This window comes from Meles meles, chromosome 5 (genome assembly GCF_922984935.1).
Source record: "Meles meles chromosome 5, mMelMel3.1 paternal haplotype, whole genome shotgun sequence".
Taxonomy (NCBI): Eukaryota; Metazoa; Chordata; class Mammalia; order Carnivora; family Mustelidae; genus Meles; species Meles meles.
Window position 1 is genome coordinate 95,629,539 of NC_060070.1, and position 20,129 is coordinate 95,649,667.

Genomic DNA, 20,129 nt, shown 5'->3' on the forward strand with positions numbered 1-20,129 from the left:
AGCCCAATGCGGGGCTCGATCCCATGAACCCTGGGATCATGACCTGAGCCGAAGGCAGAGGCTTTAACCCACTGAGCCACTCAGGCTCCCCAATAACTATCCTTTTCAAACTATTTCAAAAAATAAAGAACAAGGAACACTTTCAAACTTATTCTATAGGTCCAGCATCACTCTGACACCAAAACCAAAGATCCCACAAAAAAAGAAAATTAGAGGCCAATACATCTGATGAACACCAATGCAAATATCAATAGCAAACAATCTTAAAACTTGTATGGGACTTCAAAAGGATCTGGATAACCAAAGCGATCTAAAGAAAAAAAGAACAAAGATGGCATTATCACAATCTCAGATTTCTAACTATACTACAAAGCTCTAGTAATCAAAACAGTATGTTACTCTCACAAAAACAGACATTTAGATCAATTAAACAGAACAGAGAGTCTTGGAATAAACCCATGCTTACATAGTCATTAATCTGTGACTACAGAGGGAAGAATATACAATGGGGGAAAACACAGTCTCTTCAGTATATGATGCTGGAAAACTGGACAGCAATATGCAAAAGAATGAACTCAGACTACTTTCTTATACCATGTACAAAAGTAACTCTAAATGGATTAAAGACCTAAATGTCAAGACTGGAAAACATAAAGCTCCTAGGAGGACACATATACAGCACTCTTGAACATCAGTCTTAGCCATATCTGTTTTAGATTTATTTCCTCTGGCAAGGGCAACAAAAGCAAATAAATGGGACTACATATAACCAAAAAATTTGCACAGCAAAGAAAACCATCAGCATGGTGAAAAAAAAAACTTATTGTATAAGTGAAGATATTAAAAAACGATATAATTGTTAATGGGTTAATATTCAAAATATATAAAGAACTCACACAACTCACTATAACAAAAAACCAAAATAATCAATTTAAAAAATGGTCAAAGGACCTGAACAGACATTTCTACAAAAAACACCAAATACAGATGGCCAACAGATACGTGGTGAGATATGCAACGTTACTAAATCATTAGGGAAATGCAAATCAAAACCACAATAAGATATCAGTTTATACCTGTCAGAATGGCTAGTATAAACAAAAAAAGGCAAGAAATAACAAGTGTTGAGGAGGAAATGGAGAAAAAAGAAACCTTGGACACTTGGTGGAATGCAAAATGGTATAGCCACCATGGAAAACTGTATGGAGGTTCCTGAAAAAATTCATCATTATGTGATCACCATGTGATCCAGCATATCCACTTCTGGGTATTTATCTGAAGAAAGCAAAAACACTAATTTGAAAAGATATTTTGCCTCTATGTACATTGTAGCAGTATTTATAATAGTCAAGATACAAATATAACCTGTGTCTATCATAAATGAAAGGATAAAGAATATGTATATATAATATATATACACATATATACATATATACATATATATAGACATATATACACATATATACATAAAGATGTGGCATACAAATCTTCTTTATATATATATGTATTTTTATGTGAGTGTATATATATGTATATACACGTTTATATATATGTATATATATGTGTATATACACACAGGTATACAACCTGTGTCTATCATAAGTGAATGGATAAAGAATATGTGGGGTGTATATATATACACACAAATATAAAAATATATATAAATAACATGTGGTATACACACACACACACACACACACTGGAATATTATTCAGCCATAAAAAGAATAAAATTTTACCATTTGTGACAACATGAATGGACCTGAAGGGTATTATGCTAAGTGAAATAAGCCAGATAGAGAAAGACAAATATTGTATGATTTTACTTGTATGTAGAATCCAAAAAACAAACAAAACAAAACAGATTAACAGATACAGAGAAGAATCTGGTAGTTGTCAGAGGGAAGAGGGTGGGAGGGTAGGAAAAGTACAGGCAGGGGAATAAAATGTACAAGCTTCCAGTTATGAAATAAATGAGACATGGGGATGCATTTTACAACATAGAGAATATAGTTAATAATTTTGTAACAATTTTGTATGGTGAATCAGAGTAGTTTATCTTGGTGTTGACTTTGATAAAGGACAGGCGAGGCTAGGTAGGGAGAGATAGGTAGGGGGCTAATGACCAGGCTCACAAAAATTCCAGATGAGGATAAATGTTATAGATGAGATATTTTCGTGAAAGTTACAAACAAAACCAGAGCTAAGGGAACAGAAAGAGACCACCTTGTTTGTTTTAAATGTTATAAACAAGAAACTTTCATGAAAGTTACAAACTGGCCACTGAAATTTATCAAACTTGAAGGGGAAGTAAACTTTGTGCTACCAGTGGTGAGGTCAAGTTCTCTGGTCAGTTTTCTATAGAAGACCCACCATAAAAGCCCTCAGTGGCAACCCTTAGGGACCCCCTCTCATCCTAGAGAGTTTTTTACTTTCCTTTCTGTTCTCACCTTCACTTAATAAACTTTCACTTCACTTCACCCTTTTGTGCCCAAGAGATTCATTCTTCGACTCTTGTGAGACAAGTATCCTGCAACCCTGCAACAACTTAATAATGTATATATGTTGAATCACCATATTGTACGCCTCAAATTCCTACAATATTTCGCACTGTACTAAAAAATATTGGTTGACTGAAAAAGGGCACATGTGCTGTAGTTCTAATACAATACCACCAACATGTACACCTTATTTACATATGTATGTTAAAATGTTTTTCTTTTGTCCTTTTCAGCTCGGATTATGATCGACAATTGTTGTTATAAAGGTACTGTATGCAACCTTTTTGTAAGAAAAAATATTAAAAGATGGCAAAAGCAGTTCTGTAACAAATAGTGGGAATAAATATTTATAAGATTGCGACTATGTGACAGACAGTATGATTTACAGTAAAGATTTCTTTGAACAGATTCAAGAAACTGAAGTTCAGCCAGGTTTAGTTAATCTACCCAAGATCGAACAAAAAAGCAAATGGTTGTGCAGTTTCAGAAACCCAGTTCTGCTTGAACCCAAACAGTAAGACAGGTTTAGTTTTTAGATTCATAATTCTTCCAATTCATAGTTTTGAGAATTAAATGACATAATTTCTTTAAAAAGCATTAGGCACAGTAGTTGGCAGTCAACAAATGTTGCTCTTACACATCTGTCTGGAATTGGGTCTATTTAAACAGCAGGGGGAAGAAGCTGGCTGAATTATACTTGTTTCCAACTTTTCTAAGAAATGCTCGTTTGATTACAGTAATCCCATGTCCTTCCTCATATTGAGGCTCGAAAAAATGCCTGGCAGTATTTCAAATCATGATTATTTCTCCCCCCTGCTCAAGTAAAGGGATTTAGATGTTGTAGTCAGCTGACAGAGGCTAAATGAACCAAGTTTATTTCTGTAAAGTATAATTTTTGTGTGCGTGTGCCTAGGGTTTTGCTTTGTTTTTCCCACGAACAAATGCTTGTGATTTGTTAAGAACTCTGCAAGGTAAACTACGGGGTCCCAGGAAAGCTGGGCCTCTGAGGGTTGAAAGCAAGAGGTCTCTGTCTCTCTGTTTTTCGCCATCTGTTTTGTTAGATTCCCCAGAAACTGCCGTTCTGCACAGAGCAACACTGCATAGGCCCCGCGGAAAGTGGAGCAACACAGCTCACTTTGCTTATGAGCAAAAACTTTGTATCCATCTGGGGCGACTGACTAACCAAACAAAACGGCCGTCCCAGCTGCGCCAAACTTCATGGCGAAGGAGTCGCCACAGTTCTTCCGGATTCCTTCCTCTTCAGCTTGCTGCACCTGGACGCGGGTGGCGTGCGACTCCTCGGCCCTGACGTCACCGCACCTGGCACCAGCTGGGGCGCGGGGTAGTGAGCCGGGACGCGTAGGGGGCGGGGCAGGGAGAACGAGGGGTTCTCGCGAGACTTCCCTCCTCCCGTGTCCAGCTCCCGGCACCTTCCCGGCCTCTGTGGGGTCTCCACCTCAGTTTTCCGTGTCGCGTTCTAGAACGGCGGTTGTCGAAGGGAGCGCAGGGAGGCGGGCTCCGGAGCTCGGCCGACGCTCCTTGCGGGAGCCTGCGGTCGGGACGCAGCGGCAGGTTCCCCCCACTGCTTGCTGCGGTAGCGACCGGGGTTTGGGAAAACCGCCAGGAGAGGGCTCTCCCGCCGCCGCGGCTTCGGCGGAGGCCAGGCGCGAGGAGCCGCGGCTGTCGTTTCTTGCTCGCGGGCCGCGCTGACGGGACTGTCCGGGGAACGCCGCGGGCGGATGGAGGCGCCTCTTCGCCCCGCCTGAGCTCAGAAGGCGCAGGAGCGGAGCGCGGGGCCCGCCTCCCGCTGCAAGTGCGGCCGCGCGATCAACCGGAGGAGGAGCAGGGGGCGCTGGGCTTCTCCCCGCGGGAGCCCCCAGCATGGGTAAGAGACTCGCGGGCGTTTCCCGCCGCCCCGCTGGACCTTCCCGATTCGGGCAGGCGGTTCCCCTTCTAGGTCTCCGCAGGGAGGGACCGGGATCAGCCCCTTCGCGGCAACACCGCACCCTCCCATCGCCCCTCCTCGCCCTGCCTTCCACCTTGCTCTTCTCGCGGAGAAATTGGTCGGAGGGCTTGCGGGTGCTTTCTCCTGCCCTCCTCTCCCCACCTCTTCCTGCTGTCGGGAAAGGTGAGGGAATGGGGGAGGGGGCACCTGGTCTCCTTTCCTCGCCTACTGCCCAGCTAACCTTAGCCCGAACTTCCCTCCCTTCCCCAGCCTCCACCTTCCCTCCCCGCGTTCTGGTCGGTTGGGGGAGGTGACGGAAAAACTTGACAAAGTAGCACTTTTAACTTCTTTATCTTCTGTTAGGCATTGTATAGATTGGCCATTTAATAAGTTTTCGTTTGTTCGGAAAGGTGATTTTTTTTTTCCTCCGGGGAAACTTCCAAGGGAAGGATGTCCCAAGGATAGGGAAGCTTGAGTATTTACTTTGTTTTTACCTAGGCAAGTGTGTTGGCACTTAAATATTAAATCTCTTCCTGAGGACTTTGTTAGGGTTTGATAGGATTTCAGTGTTGAACCCTTTGAGAAGCTGTTTCCTGTTTGGAGTTAGACTTCCTTGCGAGAGGAGAGAAAAGTACAAGGCCTTATATGTTATTTACTATGTGCTTTAAAGGTTTGTTTGGAGCTAGAAAAAGCAGAATGTGTTGCAGCCTGGTTTGAAAGGGAGTTTTGTTGAGTAGTGTAACAGTTCTTTTGATAACACATTTCAGTGTGGGCTAGGCTAGGCACTCTCTTAATCCTTTAAAAATTAAAAACAATCTAAAAGAAGTGTGTGTGCCATTAAAAAACATAAATTGGTGCCACCGATGAGCATAAGCATATTCCGTAAGAATAATCCCAACTCTGATTTTGTAGAGTAAATCAGGAGGACTCTATCCTTTCTTGTAGTTGGGAGTTGGTGCTCTTCATATCAACACACTGTTAACCGAAATTAATAATTCATGCAACTAACAAATGATTTAGAAGTAGGACAAATACAGACTACTGCTGATGTGGCACCTTCTGCCCACACAATGTTTTGTGGGAAATGCTTTAAGCACAGTGTTTACAGATCCTCGCATAGGTGTTCTGTATTTTGCTAGACTTTCTACTTTTCTTTGCTAGACTTTTCTACTTTCAGGTAACTTCTGTACACAAAGTGCTCTTAAACCTCCAGATAGTAAAACCTTTGCTGTTTGGAACTTTCATATGAATTCCTTTCTAATTAATGAGTTTACTGAGTATTTGAGGGTTTATTCCTTTAAGTCTTAAATTATAAAACCACTTTAACCGATTTGGCTGAAAATCATACTAAAATATGTAATTCTTCTTTGTCTTGAATAGGATGCAGGATGTAATTAAGCATCTTGATGGCCTAGGGTCATCATTTGTGACCATCAGTTACTGTGATGCCTTGAGGGATATGTTGGATTGTATATAAGACTATTGATTAGATTCCTTTGCATTTTGAAGTTACTTAAATATTTTTCTCCTTTCGAATTTGATGTTTGTCACTGTGATTAGTGTCCCCTTCACCCTCCCTTCTGTAATTTTTCTGCAAGTGTGGGAATCATATTCAAATTTGTAATTCTGTATAAGGGGAAAATAAGTGTACCCTTACTTAGTGTGTAAATGTTAGCATCATTATTTGGATATCGGAGTATCTGTTTTAATTGTTAAGAGGCCTTTTTTTAGTGACTTCTCTGCTGTGTACTGGTTACGCAAGTTGCCACATTAGGTAAAGTGTGATGTTTGTATGCTCTCAACTTGACTATGTAGTATGTGTTTTGAAGGTTGATTACTTGGGGGCATTTGTAGTTAATTTTTGAAAGGTATTTGTCAGACATTTCCATATGAATGTATACTTAAATTTATTGGTCATGTAATATTTTATGTTAAAGTTATCAAAATCATTTAAAAGGAGTTTCCTCTTTAGTATAAATCTCGTTTGCTTGGTTTTGTTACTAAGAGTCTTTATTTCTTATGATTTAAGATGGCAGCTTAAAATATTTATATGTTATTTTATCTGGTGTGTCACAGAATGAAAAAAAAAACTTTAATTTCTTTGTTTTGAAATAACTTGGTTACCTATTAAGTGATGGTTCCTACCATGTGTACTATTTAGATAATATAGTGAGAGAGTGAAGAGCAGGGTTCTGGACTGGGAGAGCTCAAGGTCAGATCCTGGCTCTTCCACCTGTTAGCTATTGTGACTGAGGAAGTTACTTAAATCTGTCTCTGCTTCAGTTTCTTATTCTGTTAATGGGGTAAAAATAACCTCATAGATTGTTGTGGGGATTGGATGAGCATTTAATACTTGTAAAGTGTTTGGAAAATGGCCAGTGTTGATTGCTTTTATTTTCCTTTTCAAATGATTTCTCTAATTCTTGCACCAGCTTATAAAAACAATTCTCAATTTTTGACCTTTGTTAATAGCTCATATTGCATTTATAGGATTGGTGGGATAGGTGTTTTGTAGTAATGCAGAAATTCATTTTTCCCCAGAAATTTTAATTTTGTGTATCCTTATAAAAATTATGTAGGAAGATTTTTTCCCCCCAGTATTGGTTATATTTTGAAAGTCCATTATTGATAGTAAATTTAGTAGTTTTGGGAAAAGTAAATAAGATGAGTACTAGGAGAGTCTAGTTTCTTTGAATTTTATGTTAAATTAAAGCACTGCTTTTAGTTTCTTTGTTAAATATAGAAGAATGCTTAACATAGAAATTTGAGATATTCTGTGTGAAGGAATTTGAGGAGAATTTAGAGATACAGAAGGGCAAAAATTAACTTTTCTTATTTCAGAAATACAGATCTGCATTTTGGAGGGGAAAAAGACATCAAATGACAAAGTGTTACAATGGGTGAATTTTTATTTTTGATAAAGTAAGTGGATTTTAAGGACTTAATTTCTGTTAATTTTAGGTAAGGTTATAAACGTCTTAGTTTAAGTTTTTTTTTTTTAAGCTCATATATGACCAGTCAATATGTTTAAATTATGAGGCAGTTTTAATGGACAGAAAAGTGCAGTTGGTTAAGAGATGATCTATGCACTATTATAATAGCGTGATTTATTTCCTTATTTTATTTTATTGCACTATCTGGAAAAAATCTTGATTCATGCAGGTAAGTAGTGGCAAATGGAAATTGCCCGCTAAGGGCTCACCTTTCAGTCTCAGGATTTATTTCAGTTAAACTAATCCAGAGCATGAAGTAGTAGTACTAGCAAATTTTTGTTTCAAATTTGGATCACTAACAAAACTAATAATAAGCTGTGTTCCTTAATTAGTAAGTACTCGTGATCAGGTTTTCTGTGTTTCAAACTTCGAATAGTTATAGTTCCATAAAATCCCATTAAGGGTGGAAATTTCAGTGATAATATTTTATATTTTCCTATGGAAACTAGCCTGACGTATGCCATATACTTCTCTAAATGATGAGTGCAGAGTAAAATGATGTCACATTAACTTAATAAGATCTAGTAGTTTCAAGGCATTTGAGATAAAATCAAAGTTATAAAATATGAAGTGCTTTTGGTTCATTCCATTTGCTAATCAAAAATACCTCCAAATTTTTATTTGTACCTAATCCAGATCTGTGGTTTTTTTTTTTTTTTTTTTTTGTTTGTTTGTTTTTTTTTTGGCTTCTCTTCTGTGATGGAATATCCTTCTCTATGAAATGTATTTTAATTGCAAATTAATCAGTGTGCTATATCGCAGCAATAAAAGAAAGGATAAGAACTGTATCATACCATTTCAGTAGATGGAGAAAAAGCATTTGACAAAATACAACATCTATTCATGATAAAAACCTTCCACAAAGTAGGTTTAACAGGAACATACCTGAATGTAATAAAACCCATCTATGAAAAAACCACAGCTAACATCATCCTGAATAGGGGAAAACTGAGAGCTCCTACCTTAAGATGAGGAACAAGCAAAGGAAGGGTGTTTACTCTCACCACTTTTATTTAACATGGTACTGGAAGTCATAGCCACAGCAGTCCCACAACCAAAAGAAATAAAAGGCATCCAAATTTGTAATGAATAAGTAAAACGTTCCCTATTTGCAGGTGACATGATACTATATATAGAAAACCTGGCTCTTCCAAAAAACTGCTGGAACTGATAAGTGAATTCAGTAAAGTCGCAGGATACAAAATCAATGTACAGAAATCTGTTGCATTTTTATACACCAATAAGGAAGTAGCAGAAAGTGAAATTTAGAAAATAATGCTATTTACAGTTGCACCAGAAATAATAAAATACCTAGGAATGAACCTACCCAAAGAGGTGAAAGACCTATACTTTGAAAACTATAAAACACTGATGAGAGAAATTGAAGACAACACAAAGAAATGGAAAGGCGTTCTATGATCGTGGACTAGAAGAATAAACATTCAAAAATGTCTGTATTACCTAAAGCAGTCTACACATGTAATGGCAATCCCTATCCAAACAAGCCGTTCAAAAATTTGTGTGGAACACAAAAGACCCTGAATAGCCAAAACAGTCTTGAAAAAGAAAAGCGAAGCTGGAGCCATCACAATTCTGGACTTCAGATTACATTAAAAAGCTTTAGTAATCAAAACAGTATGGTACCGGTACAAAAATGACACAAAAGTCAGTGAAACAATAGAAAATCCAGAAATAAACCTACGATTACAAACCTACAATCATACGGTCAGTTAATCTTTGACAGAGCCGAAAAGAATATCCAGTGTAAGAAAGCCAGTCTCTTCAAGAAATGGTGTTGGGAAAAGTGGGATAATTTGCAAAAGAATGAAACTGGACCACTTTTTTTACACCACACACAAAAATAAATTCAAAACGGATTAAAGACCTAAATGTGAGACCTGAAACCATAAAAATCCTAGGAGAAATCACAGGTAGTAACTTCTTTGACATCAGCCATAGCATCTTCTTTCTAGATATATCTCCTGAGGCAGGGGAAAACAAAAGCCAAAATGAACTGTTGGGACTACATCGAAATAAAAAGTTTCTGCATAAAAAAAAAAGTTTCTGCATAGCAGAAGAATCAATAAAATTTGTATGCAACCTGCAGAATGGAGAAGATATTTGCAAATGATATGTCTGATAAAGGGTTAGTATCCAAAATATATAAAGAACTTCTAAAACTCACCACCCAAAGCCCAAATAATCCAATTAACCAATGGGCAGAATACATGAGTAGGCACTTTTCCACGGAAGACACACAGATAGCCAACAGTGACATGAAAACATGCTTAACATCACTATCAGGCAAAGGCAAATCAGAACTATAATGAACTATCACCTCACATCTGTCAGAATGGCTAAAATCATTAACACAAGAAACAACAGGTGTTAGTGAGGATGTGGAAAAAAAGGAACATTCATGCATTGTTGGCGGGAATACAGACTTGGTGCAAGTGCCCTGGAAAACAGTATGGAGGTTTCTCAAAAGGTTGAAAATAGAACCACCTTATGGTCTAGCATTTGCACTACTAGGTATTTACCCAAAGAATACAAAAATACTAATTCAGAGGGCCGCATGTACTTCTATACTTACTGATTGATTGATTGATTGATTGAGAGAGTGGAGTGGGGGGACAGAGGGAGAGAGAAATCCCAAGCAGGCTCCTTACCCAGTGCAGAGCTCTAAGTGAGATAGGCATTTTCCTTTTGGGGTCCTTATGAAAAACCCACCGCAAATATCATTCTCAATGGAGAAAAACTGAAAGCTTTTCCGTTAAGGTCAGGAACACGGCAGGGATGTCCATTATCACCACTGCTATTCAACATAGTATTAGAAGTCCTAGCCTCAGCAATCAGACAACAAAAAGAAATTAAAGGCATCCAAATTGGTAAAGAAGAAGTCAAACTATCACTCTTCGCAGATGATATGATACTATATGTGGAAAACCCAAAAGACTCCACTCCAAAACTGCTAGAACTTGTACAGGAATTCAGTAAATTGTCCTTTTGGGGTCCTAAAAGTTTCCTCATTTGGACTAAATTTGACTTTTGTTTGTTTTATTTTGGTTTTTGTTTGTTTCTGGTACCTGGACATTACACTCTCTCAGTGACCTTTTTCATTCAACTGAAAATGTATTTACTAATTGTTCGCATTTAAAGGAGCTTTTACTCTAAGAAGAAACTCTGCTTTTAAAAAATTCATGTTCCGATTTGATATGTAGCCTAAGATGCTGATTTGTTGCCAGATACGGCAGTGTTATAGACTCTTTCTTTCCTAGAACCTATTTATACCCTGTCAGTCCTTTCCAGTGCCTCTAGGAGACTTGCATTTTGTAATCTTTTAAATTCTGTATCTGTTATTAAACTTCCCATCATGATCTCATTTTCTTTCCCAACTAATTTACAAAACAGGGATGACTAATATGGGATCCTAAAATTCAGGATCTGTTTTAGTGTCTTGTAGCTCAGGTGGTTTTTGATGATTTGGTGTTCAGGTAGTTCCAAGAGAGTGACTGTGTGGCACCTAATCCCTGGGAGTTTATAGTAGAAGAATACTTTAAGTATGAGTACTTAAAGAATACTTTAAGTCCTTAGGTACCACCTAAGAGAAAGATTCTATTGCAAGGTCTTACAGTCCTGGAAAGGAGCTTTATGTGAAAGTTTAATCAGGACGTATTTGCCTTAATGTGAGGAATTAATTAAGAGGTATTTGCCTTAATGTGAGGAATGTGATTAATGCCATGCTAGGCACTAGGGGGATTAGGACAAATATGTTTTGGTACCTTAAGTAGTTTATAGCAGAGTTATGGGTTGGGCCCATGAGAATTATTTGAGTCACCTGGATTAAAAAGAAAAAATTCCTCAATCCCTAGAGATTCTAACATAAATTTTCCTCTCTCTTCCTGCCTCCAGGGATTGATGAGTGTCATGAATGTTTTGGCATGGCTTGTAGTGCTACGATGTGAATATGATATGAACATGATAGGAATAAAGCTTAACATTTGAATCATCAGAAATCCAAATGAGAGGGAATGTAGCACATTTAGAGGACGTATTCCATTTTCAGAAATGTTAAAATGTTACAGGAGAAGCACAAGGAAGGTCAGGATATAGATTCCTGCATTGGAAGGCAAATGGGATTTGTTCATCTCTCGTTAGTTTGACCAGTGACATTGCAGTAGTCAAGGTGGTAAGGACATGGCAGTAGTAAAGATATAGATAGATAAATAGATAGATAGACTCCCCCCCTTTTTCCTGGCACTGAGTCTTTGGAGTAAGGTATTCCTTCATTTGCGTTGATATTTTTAAGATCCTCATACCTGAAATATTAAAACTGTCTTAACAGGGGCGCCTGGGTAGCTCAGTGGGTTAAAGCCTCTGCCTTCGGCTCAGGTCCTGGAGCCCCGCATGGGGCTCTCTGCTCAGCAGGCAGCCTGCTTCCTCCTCTCTCTCTGCCTGCCTCTCTGCCTACTTGAGATCTCTGTCTGTCAAATAAATAAAAAAAATCTTAAAAAAAAAAACTGTCTTAACATTGTTAGTATTTATTAGTGCCCTTGTACTGAGGCCAGAAATTTATCTAACCTCTAGACTGATTTTGATAACTAGAAGAGTGAAATTTCTAGAGCATTTATTTGTTGTGATTATTATAATTGCCAAGTTGTTTTGGGTTTTTAGTATAGAAGTTAATATATTTGTTTGTTTTTTAAGATTGTATTACTTAATTTTATTTTACACCAGGTGGTGGGCACAAAGCAAGCCTTCTAATAAAGCTGACAGCTTCGCTCAGAACACTTTTTTTTTTTTTTTAAAGATTTTATTTATTTATTTGACAGAGAGAGATCACAAGTAGACAGAGAGGCAGGCAGAGAGAGAGAGAGGGAAGCAGGCTCCCTGCTGAGCAGAGAGCCCGATGCAGGACTCGATCCCAGGACCCTGAGATCATGACCTGAGCCGAAGGCAGCGGCTTAACCCACTGAGCCACCCAGGCGCCCAGAACACTTTTTTTTTTAAAAAAAGATTTTATTTATTTATTTGACAGAGATCACAAGTAGGCAGAGAGACAGGCAGAGAAAGGGGGGGAAGCAGGCTCCCTGTGAGCAGAGAGTCCTATGCTGGGCTTGATCCCAGGACCTTGGGATCATGACCTGAGCCTAAGGCAGAGGCTTTAACCCACTGAGCCACCCAGGTGCCCCTCAGAACACTTAATAAGGCTATAAAAACTGTTCATCTTACAAAATGTTCTGAAGTCCAAATACACTACAGCTTGGAAAACAATGTTTAGAAAACAAAAGCCAATGTAAAAAGGCAAATTAAAACAACTAGAACCGTTAGAGGTTTTATATGGCTCTGATTTTATAGTTCTCTTGCTTCATCGTTAATGTCAGAAATCTGTTCTTCAGCTGGCTCCATTGCTCGGAAATTAAAGGAATACCTTTTCTTTCAGATTTCAATTCACCTTCTGATCATCCAGTGTTCTTTAATATCAATTAGAACTTTCCCTTTAAAGTTCTTAAAACGGATTTACCTCACTTTCTGGATCTGAAACCTGTTATATTGTTTCTGTTGCTGCTCTGCTCAGGGGATGACAGGGTTCTTGAAATTTCACCAGTCTTGCTTCTTCACAGGTTTTTCTGGAGCAACTTGCTTTTTACTCTAACTTTTCGTCAACCTCACTGTCAGAATTGCTGCCAGAAGAGTTTGAAGAAACAGGTTCCTTTGATTTAGACATTGCTCTGCTCTTGCAGCCCAACTGCCTTCTGCTCGCTCACTTGCAACATAGAAGTTGATATATTTGCAAAAAATAAATAAATTTAAATACTGAAAAAAATACACACTGCACAAAAAATAAATAAATTTAAATACTGAAAAAAATACACACTGCACAAAAAATAAATAAATTTAAATACTGAAAAAAATACACACTGCACAAAAAATAAATAAATTTAAATACTGAAAAAAATACACACTGCACAAAAAATAAATAAATTTAAATACTGAAAAAAATACACACTGCACAAAAAATAAATAAATTTAAATACTGAAAAAAATACACACTGCACAGAAGTTGATATATTTGTAAAATTGAGACCATCAGTCCTGGCTAAAGCGGAGTATAATGTTTTTAGGAAATACTAAAGTTGATCTTAAAAATGTATACTCTCCTACATGATTTTTATTTATTCTTTAGAGTAAGAAACAACTAACTTTAAGTTATTTAGAAATGTGTTCTCCTAATATCAAAGTTTTGTGTTAGACTTTAAATTCCTACTCTGTTGCAATTCTTAACTCTTCCTCTGAGAGGTGTCATTGGGGTTACAGATAATAGCATTCTTGATCCTCCTTATCCTGTCCTACTTTTTTTTTAATCCATTCTTTCCACATTGTAACTTAATTTGTATTTTCCTTATTTACATTTTTATTTCTTATTTGTCTTACCCTTGTATAATATAACTGTAGACGGGCGCCTGGGTGGCTCAGTTGGTTAAGTGACTGCTTTTGGCTCAGGTCATGATCCTGGAGTTACAGGATCAAGTCCCACATCAGGCTCCCTGCTTGATAGGGAGTCTGCTTCTCCCGCTGACCTCTCTCCTCTCATACTCTCTCTCACTCTCATTCTTTCTCTCTCTCTCTCAAATAATAGATAAATTAAAAAAAACTTAAAAAAAATAAAACTGTAGAGTATAACCTTCAGGAGTGCAGAGGTTTTTTTTTTTTTTCTTCTCTTTTTTCTTTAGAGATACCTGGAACAAGTGGCTACCTTCCAGTAGCCACCACTCAAAAATTTGGTGACTGAGTATTAAGTATGTGTTTCATTTCAGTGCTACATACAGCTGTTGAGTACATTTGGCATGTTAGGCACTGTGATGGGGGTTGGGAATACAAAGAGAAATAAAACAAGAGTCCCCTGCTCTCAGCCCTGGCCAGATAATGTTTTTTGGTAATTTGAATTAACATCTCTTTGAGTGTAAGGATTTAGGTTTATATTTTATTTTAATTAAATTTTTATTTTATTTTTTTTAATTTGACAGAGATCACAAGTAGGCAGAGAGGCAGGCAGAGAGAGAGGAGGAATCAGGCTCACTGCTGGGCAGAGAGCTCTATGCAGGGCTTGATCCCAGGACGCTGGGATCATGACCTGAGCCGAAGGCAGAGGCTTAACCCACTGAGCCACCCAGGTGCTCCTAGGTTTATTTTTTAATGCACATATTTACTTTTGGTGTTTGCTCAGAAACATGGAGGAAATAAAATGATTTCATGATTCTGATTTTCTTATAGGTTCTTGCAGTTATATAACTTCATTACACTTTTTAAAAACACATTTAAGGTCAACTTAGAGTGAAATTGTCTTTTTGAAGCAACTTTCCATTTTTTGATAACTTTAAAATTTTTAATTGATATTTTGCTAATTATTAGTATTTAGGGAATGCACAATGCTAGGTATTTTGTTCAGAATTTAATTTCACTGGAGCATTCTGGGGTAAAACATCATTGTTTCCATTTTCAAAATTAGAAATTGAAGTTACAGACATTGTTGCTCACCCAAGGTCAGAGAAAGGATGTGGGGAAGGCTGGATTAAATTTATATTGCTCTGATCTTAAAGCATGTTCTCTTAATTATTTGTGTTTTTAAGATTTATTTGAGAGAGAGTGCATGCACGCTTGGCGGGGAGTGTAGAGGGAGAGAAGCAGAGTGCAGAGCCTGATGTGGGCCTTAATCCTATGACCCTGAGATCTTGTCTTGAGCTGAAATCTAGAGTTGACATTTAATTGACTGAGTCACCCAGGTGTCCCCTCTTAATTATTTCCTAAGACATTGGGGGGAAAAAGGTGAGCTAAACAGAGCAAGGAATACAGATTGAAATGACCATCCTAATGTGGTTTAAGAATAAAGAAATTTAAATCCTTATCACCCTAAAGTTGTGGATTGGTATTACACATTATATCTGTATTTGGGTAATTATTTTCTCTTAAAAGATTTTTAACTAATTTTAACTGTGTGTTACACTTTGGTCTTTTACTTATGTGCCCAGTGGACTATCATAAGACTTTTTGCTGAATTCTATAAAATTTTATGACAAATACATGGTATTTTATATGGTTTGAAATGTGCTTAAAACTGTTATCTATAGTGTTTTCTCAAGGTTAATAGTGGGAATAAAAATCCGAATGAGGAATTTTTAGTTCAGTTTTCCAACTTGTTTGCTCTTCAGGTGGATTTTGTATATTTGTTTTTAGGATTTGTTATTTTGGAAGGAGCCATTAGTCACCTGCGCATGGTAGTTTATTTGTTTTCAACTAATTATTAAGTAATTGGTCTTTCTGAGATTAGAATACTTTTTTTTAAAAAAAGGTTTTATTTATTTATTTGATAGAGATCACAAGTAGGCAGAGAGGCAGGCAGAGAGAGAGAGGTGGGGGAAGCAGGCTCCCTGTTGAGCAGAGTGCCCAATGTGGGGCTCCATCCCAGGACCCTGGGATTATGACCCAAACTAAAGGCAGAGGCTTTAACTTAGTGAGCCACCCAGGCACTGAGTACTTTTGTTTTTTAAATTTAGACTATTTTTGTAGACATCTGTCACTTAACAGATCTGATTTAATAATATTAAAAGGAATGTAATACTGTATAAAAATTTTCTTGCACCACAAATTCTCTTCTCTTTGAATACCCTTTGAATAAGTACCTGGTATGCAAACTTTTGTGCACTATTTGAAATACAAAAAGGAGGGGTGGGTTTTGTGTATGATATCTTTAGAGTGCTTTACTTACCTCTCTTGAAAAAAATGTAAGAAATGCTGTTTATCAGTTCTGTTTTTAACGGATTTGAGGAAATTTTTTTTATTAGTATTTTGACATTCTGGATGACTTTCGGGAACCTAATAATTAAGTGTCACTGGTTAATGACATTAAGCAATGCTCATCAATTTTGCATTTCTGCGTTTATGTAAAGATAGTCCTGGAAAGAAGTTTCTGGTAAAGACTTTTGGTTCTGGTGAAAAATAAGTATTTAATCCTGGGAATAAAAACTAAAAATATTTTTCATCTTTTATTTTTTTAATAGGAAATAACAGGTGGAACCATTAAAGTGTTTGTATTATATTACTGCTTCTTTGGAATAAAGCTTATACTTGTTTTTGAATTTACAGTGGATTATATTTTTATAGAGAGAGAGAGTAGAGAACAGGGGTAGGGGGAGAAAAAGTCCTAAGCAGACTTTGTGCTGGGCACAGAGTCCTGAGTGGGGCTGGATCCTGTGACCCAGATCTTGACCCGAGTCAAAAGCAGTAACTGACTATACCACCCACATGCCCCAATGGAGTATAGTTTTGTTAATTTTTTTAATTAACTTCTTGGGGGCGCCTGGGTGGCTCAGTGGGTTAAAGCCTCTGCCTTCAGCTCGGGTCATGATCTCAGGGTCCTGGGATCGAGCCCCGCGTCGGGCTCCCTGCTCAGCAGGGAGCCTGTTTCCTCCTCTCTCTCTGCCTGCCTCTCTGCCTACTTGTGATCTCTGTCTGTCAAATAAATAAATAAAATCTTTAAAAAAAAAAAAAAATTAACTTCTTGTATTTTGCCCTTTGCTATAATAAAGGTTAATGCTTAGTAATATAACCAGTGGTGTAATATAGAATACATTTAATTTGACAGACCTAATTAGATAATGTGATATTTATCTATATTGTATTGATTAGGACCAAAGTAAATACTCTCTAGTGAATGTCCATACAACTCAAACTTGTTCGAAATTTGTGTAAATTGCTCATATTATTCTTTTTATGAAGTGACTTTTCATTACCAGAATGATACATGTTTATTAGGGCAGAAGAGTTGGTGAACATAACATTGATATTTTGTGCATAATTTAAAAAACATTCTGGATTTTAAGAATTTTAACCTTGGTTTTCAGGCTTTCCTTTGTTTTTTAAAAATCAATTTTTTATTAATTCTTTTTTAAATCACTAAAAAATAAAATGTAGACTCCTTAAAAAATACTACCAGCAATTCCCCTGCATGCTGCTCCCCCCTGCCATGCAGCAAGGTTGTTAAGAAAGTATGTTTCTTTCTTTCTTTCTTTTTTTTTTTAAAGCAAGGATTAAATTCTTAGGCTATTGAGGTACTTCATCTTAAGTACTATATTTTCTTTTGCTTGTTTTTCACACTTGGTTGTATTTTCTTTCTCCTTTTTTATTTTTCTTTTTGGTTCTTAGAAATGCTTTTAATTCTTTGGTTTGCTGCAAGTATTTATTCCTAGTTTCCAATTTGTTTGCTTTTAAATTTTGATTGTTTTGTTTGCTTTAAGTTTAGAAGCTTCTCACCACAATTTTGGTATTTACTTCCATTTCCTCCTCTTCCTTCTTTGCGTTTCCCCTACCCTCTTCTTTTCCTGTGTGTGTGTGTGTGTGTGTGTGTGTGTGAGAGAGAGAGAGAGAGAGAGTGAAGAGGGTTTTTTAAAAAATTTTTTTCATCTGAATTTTATAGTAATCTCTATACCCAGTGAGGGGCTCGAACCTACAACCCTGATATCAAGAGTTGCACTCTCTTCTGATTGAGCTAGCCAGGTGCCCTGAGAAAAGTTCTTTACACTCAACTAGATTTATGGGATATGGTTTGAGATGAAAATTGGTATGTGGCATATTTCCCCTTACATAAAACTTTTCAACCTTAGCAGTTTTGGGCCAGAAATTAATTTGTTGTGCAGGACTGTCCTGTGCATTGATGGATGCTTAGCAGCATCCTGGTTCCTTCCCACTAGATGCCAATAGCATTCCCTGAGCTATAGCAACCAAAAATTTCTCCAGACGTTGCCAAGTGTCCCCTGTGGGGACAAAATTATCCTGGTTGAGAACTGCTGCCTTAATGTAAATTAGGTATGAATGTACATGTTATAAATCTGGTTATCCTGAGAAGAACTGAATTGCTGATTTGACCCCAAAGCTTATGTTTTCTGGGGCAAAGCTTGAGGTTAAGACCGCATGTTAGGAGCTTTTTACTGGGACAAGAGGGATTGAGTTCACACAAAATACACTAATGCTCACGTTTATTGAATGCTACTTAGAATCTTTGGATCATGTGGTTTTCTTATTTTATCAGTTTATATGATAAATTAGATTTTCCAAGATTTATTTATTATTTTTTCAAAGTAAGCTTTACATCCAGTGTGGAGCTTGAACTCATGACCCCAAGATCAAGACTTGCATGCTTTGGGGCGCCTGGGTGGCTCAGTAGGTTAAAGCCTCTGCCTTCTGCTCAGGTCATGATCCCAGGGTCCTGGGATCGAGCACCGCATTGGGCTCTCTGCTCCGAAGGGAGCCTGCTTCCTCCTCTCTCTCTGCCTGGTTGTGATTTCTCTCTGTCAAATAAATAAAATATTAAAAAAAAAAAAAAAAAGAATTGCATGCTCTACTGACTGAGCCAGCCAGTTTCCCCAGATTTTCCAATGTTAAACCCCTATCCCCTGCTTATTCTGTGGGTTATTTTCTATGCATTTGCATTCCCTTTATTGGCATTTTATTTAGAACCTTATGTGTTTTATACAGTATATTTGTGGGAGCAGTTTTGGTCTTAATATCTCTTAAATTGTTTTTAAATAATGATTTTAAGATCATGAAGCTTTGTATGCTTATTTTATGTTTGATGGTAGTTTTGAAAGAATTAACCTTTAAAACAAATCATCTGTTTTTTGGGAACTGTTTTTGAGGCTATTTTTAGGCCATTTTCTGATTTTATTCCTGGTTATGGCTGTTGATTTTATTTTTAGTCTCTTGAGTAATTTGTGTGTGTGTGTGGGGGGGGGGATTTAAATAGAAATGTATCCATTTAATTGAGATTTTTAGGGTTGGAAATTTATAGCCTAACCAAGAACCAGCCCAGTTTCATAGGTTGTCACATGCCTCTGAGCCTGTGAATCTGACCCCAACTCTGCAGTATCCCATTCTAGAGTGTTGAATTGACAAATCTCTTTGTGTATTCTGTAATCTCTTGTAGCTCTAGTTTATTTTTCATTGCTCATCCTGATAGGCTTCTTTGAAGTATTTAATCTTTTGAGATGTTTTAGATGTGGATTGTAGGGTGAGCTAACTATATGAGTGCTACAGTTGTTTATTGGTTAGTTAAATAATCCCAACTTAAGTCTTTGGTGTTAGAATGGCTATTTTTATATTGTCAAAAATATCCCCCAAAATCTAGGATGAATTTATTTTGAAGTTTACTGACTTTAGGAAGATCTGGTTCATTTAACTCTACTAAATGAGAAGTTAGTGGTTTTGGTTGTAGTTTATCTGAAAAAAATTAAAAACAGAATGCTACTTGAGCTATGTATAAAATAGCTTTTACAACAAACTAATTTTTAAGGAATAAGTAAATTTTACTGAGACATGAACTGTTGAAATGAAAGTTGAACTTTTGAGTAGAGATTTTGTTAAAGTGGATAAAATATTTGAAAGTCAATTCAGTATAATTCTCCTGCAGGATGGCACAAATAATTTAGAGTAATTCAGCATAATTTACAGAGCAGTTCATTGTTTTGCTGACATTTTTTTGCCACACTTCATGACTCACTATTATAATATTTTGGAAAAACCTTGTGTATGTGTGTGTATATATATATATATATAGTGTATATGTATATACATTTTGTATGTAAGAATATCATTAAAGAAATTTAACAATTCTCATATCCAAATATAGGCGTTATAA

At 37.0% G+C, this 20,129-nt stretch overlaps 1 protein-coding gene and 1 pseudogene across 1 annotated transcript in view; one reads left to right on the forward strand and one right to left on the reverse strand.

The window, feature by feature from the left end:
* Positions 1-4,261: 4,261 nt before the first annotated feature.
* LOC123941788 (CD2 associated protein) overlaps positions 4,262-20,129 on the forward strand; it is a 143,162-nt gene continuing 127,294 nt past the window's right edge. Inside the window, exon 1 of the mRNA XM_046005507.1 lies at positions 4,262-4,385. Coding sequence (XP_045861463.1) covers positions 4,382-4,385 — 4 coding nt within the window. The 5' untranslated portion in view covers positions 4,262-4,381. The remainder of the gene's footprint in view (positions 4,386-20,129) is intronic.
* LOC123941790 lies at positions 12,773-13,166 on the reverse strand (annotated as a pseudogene).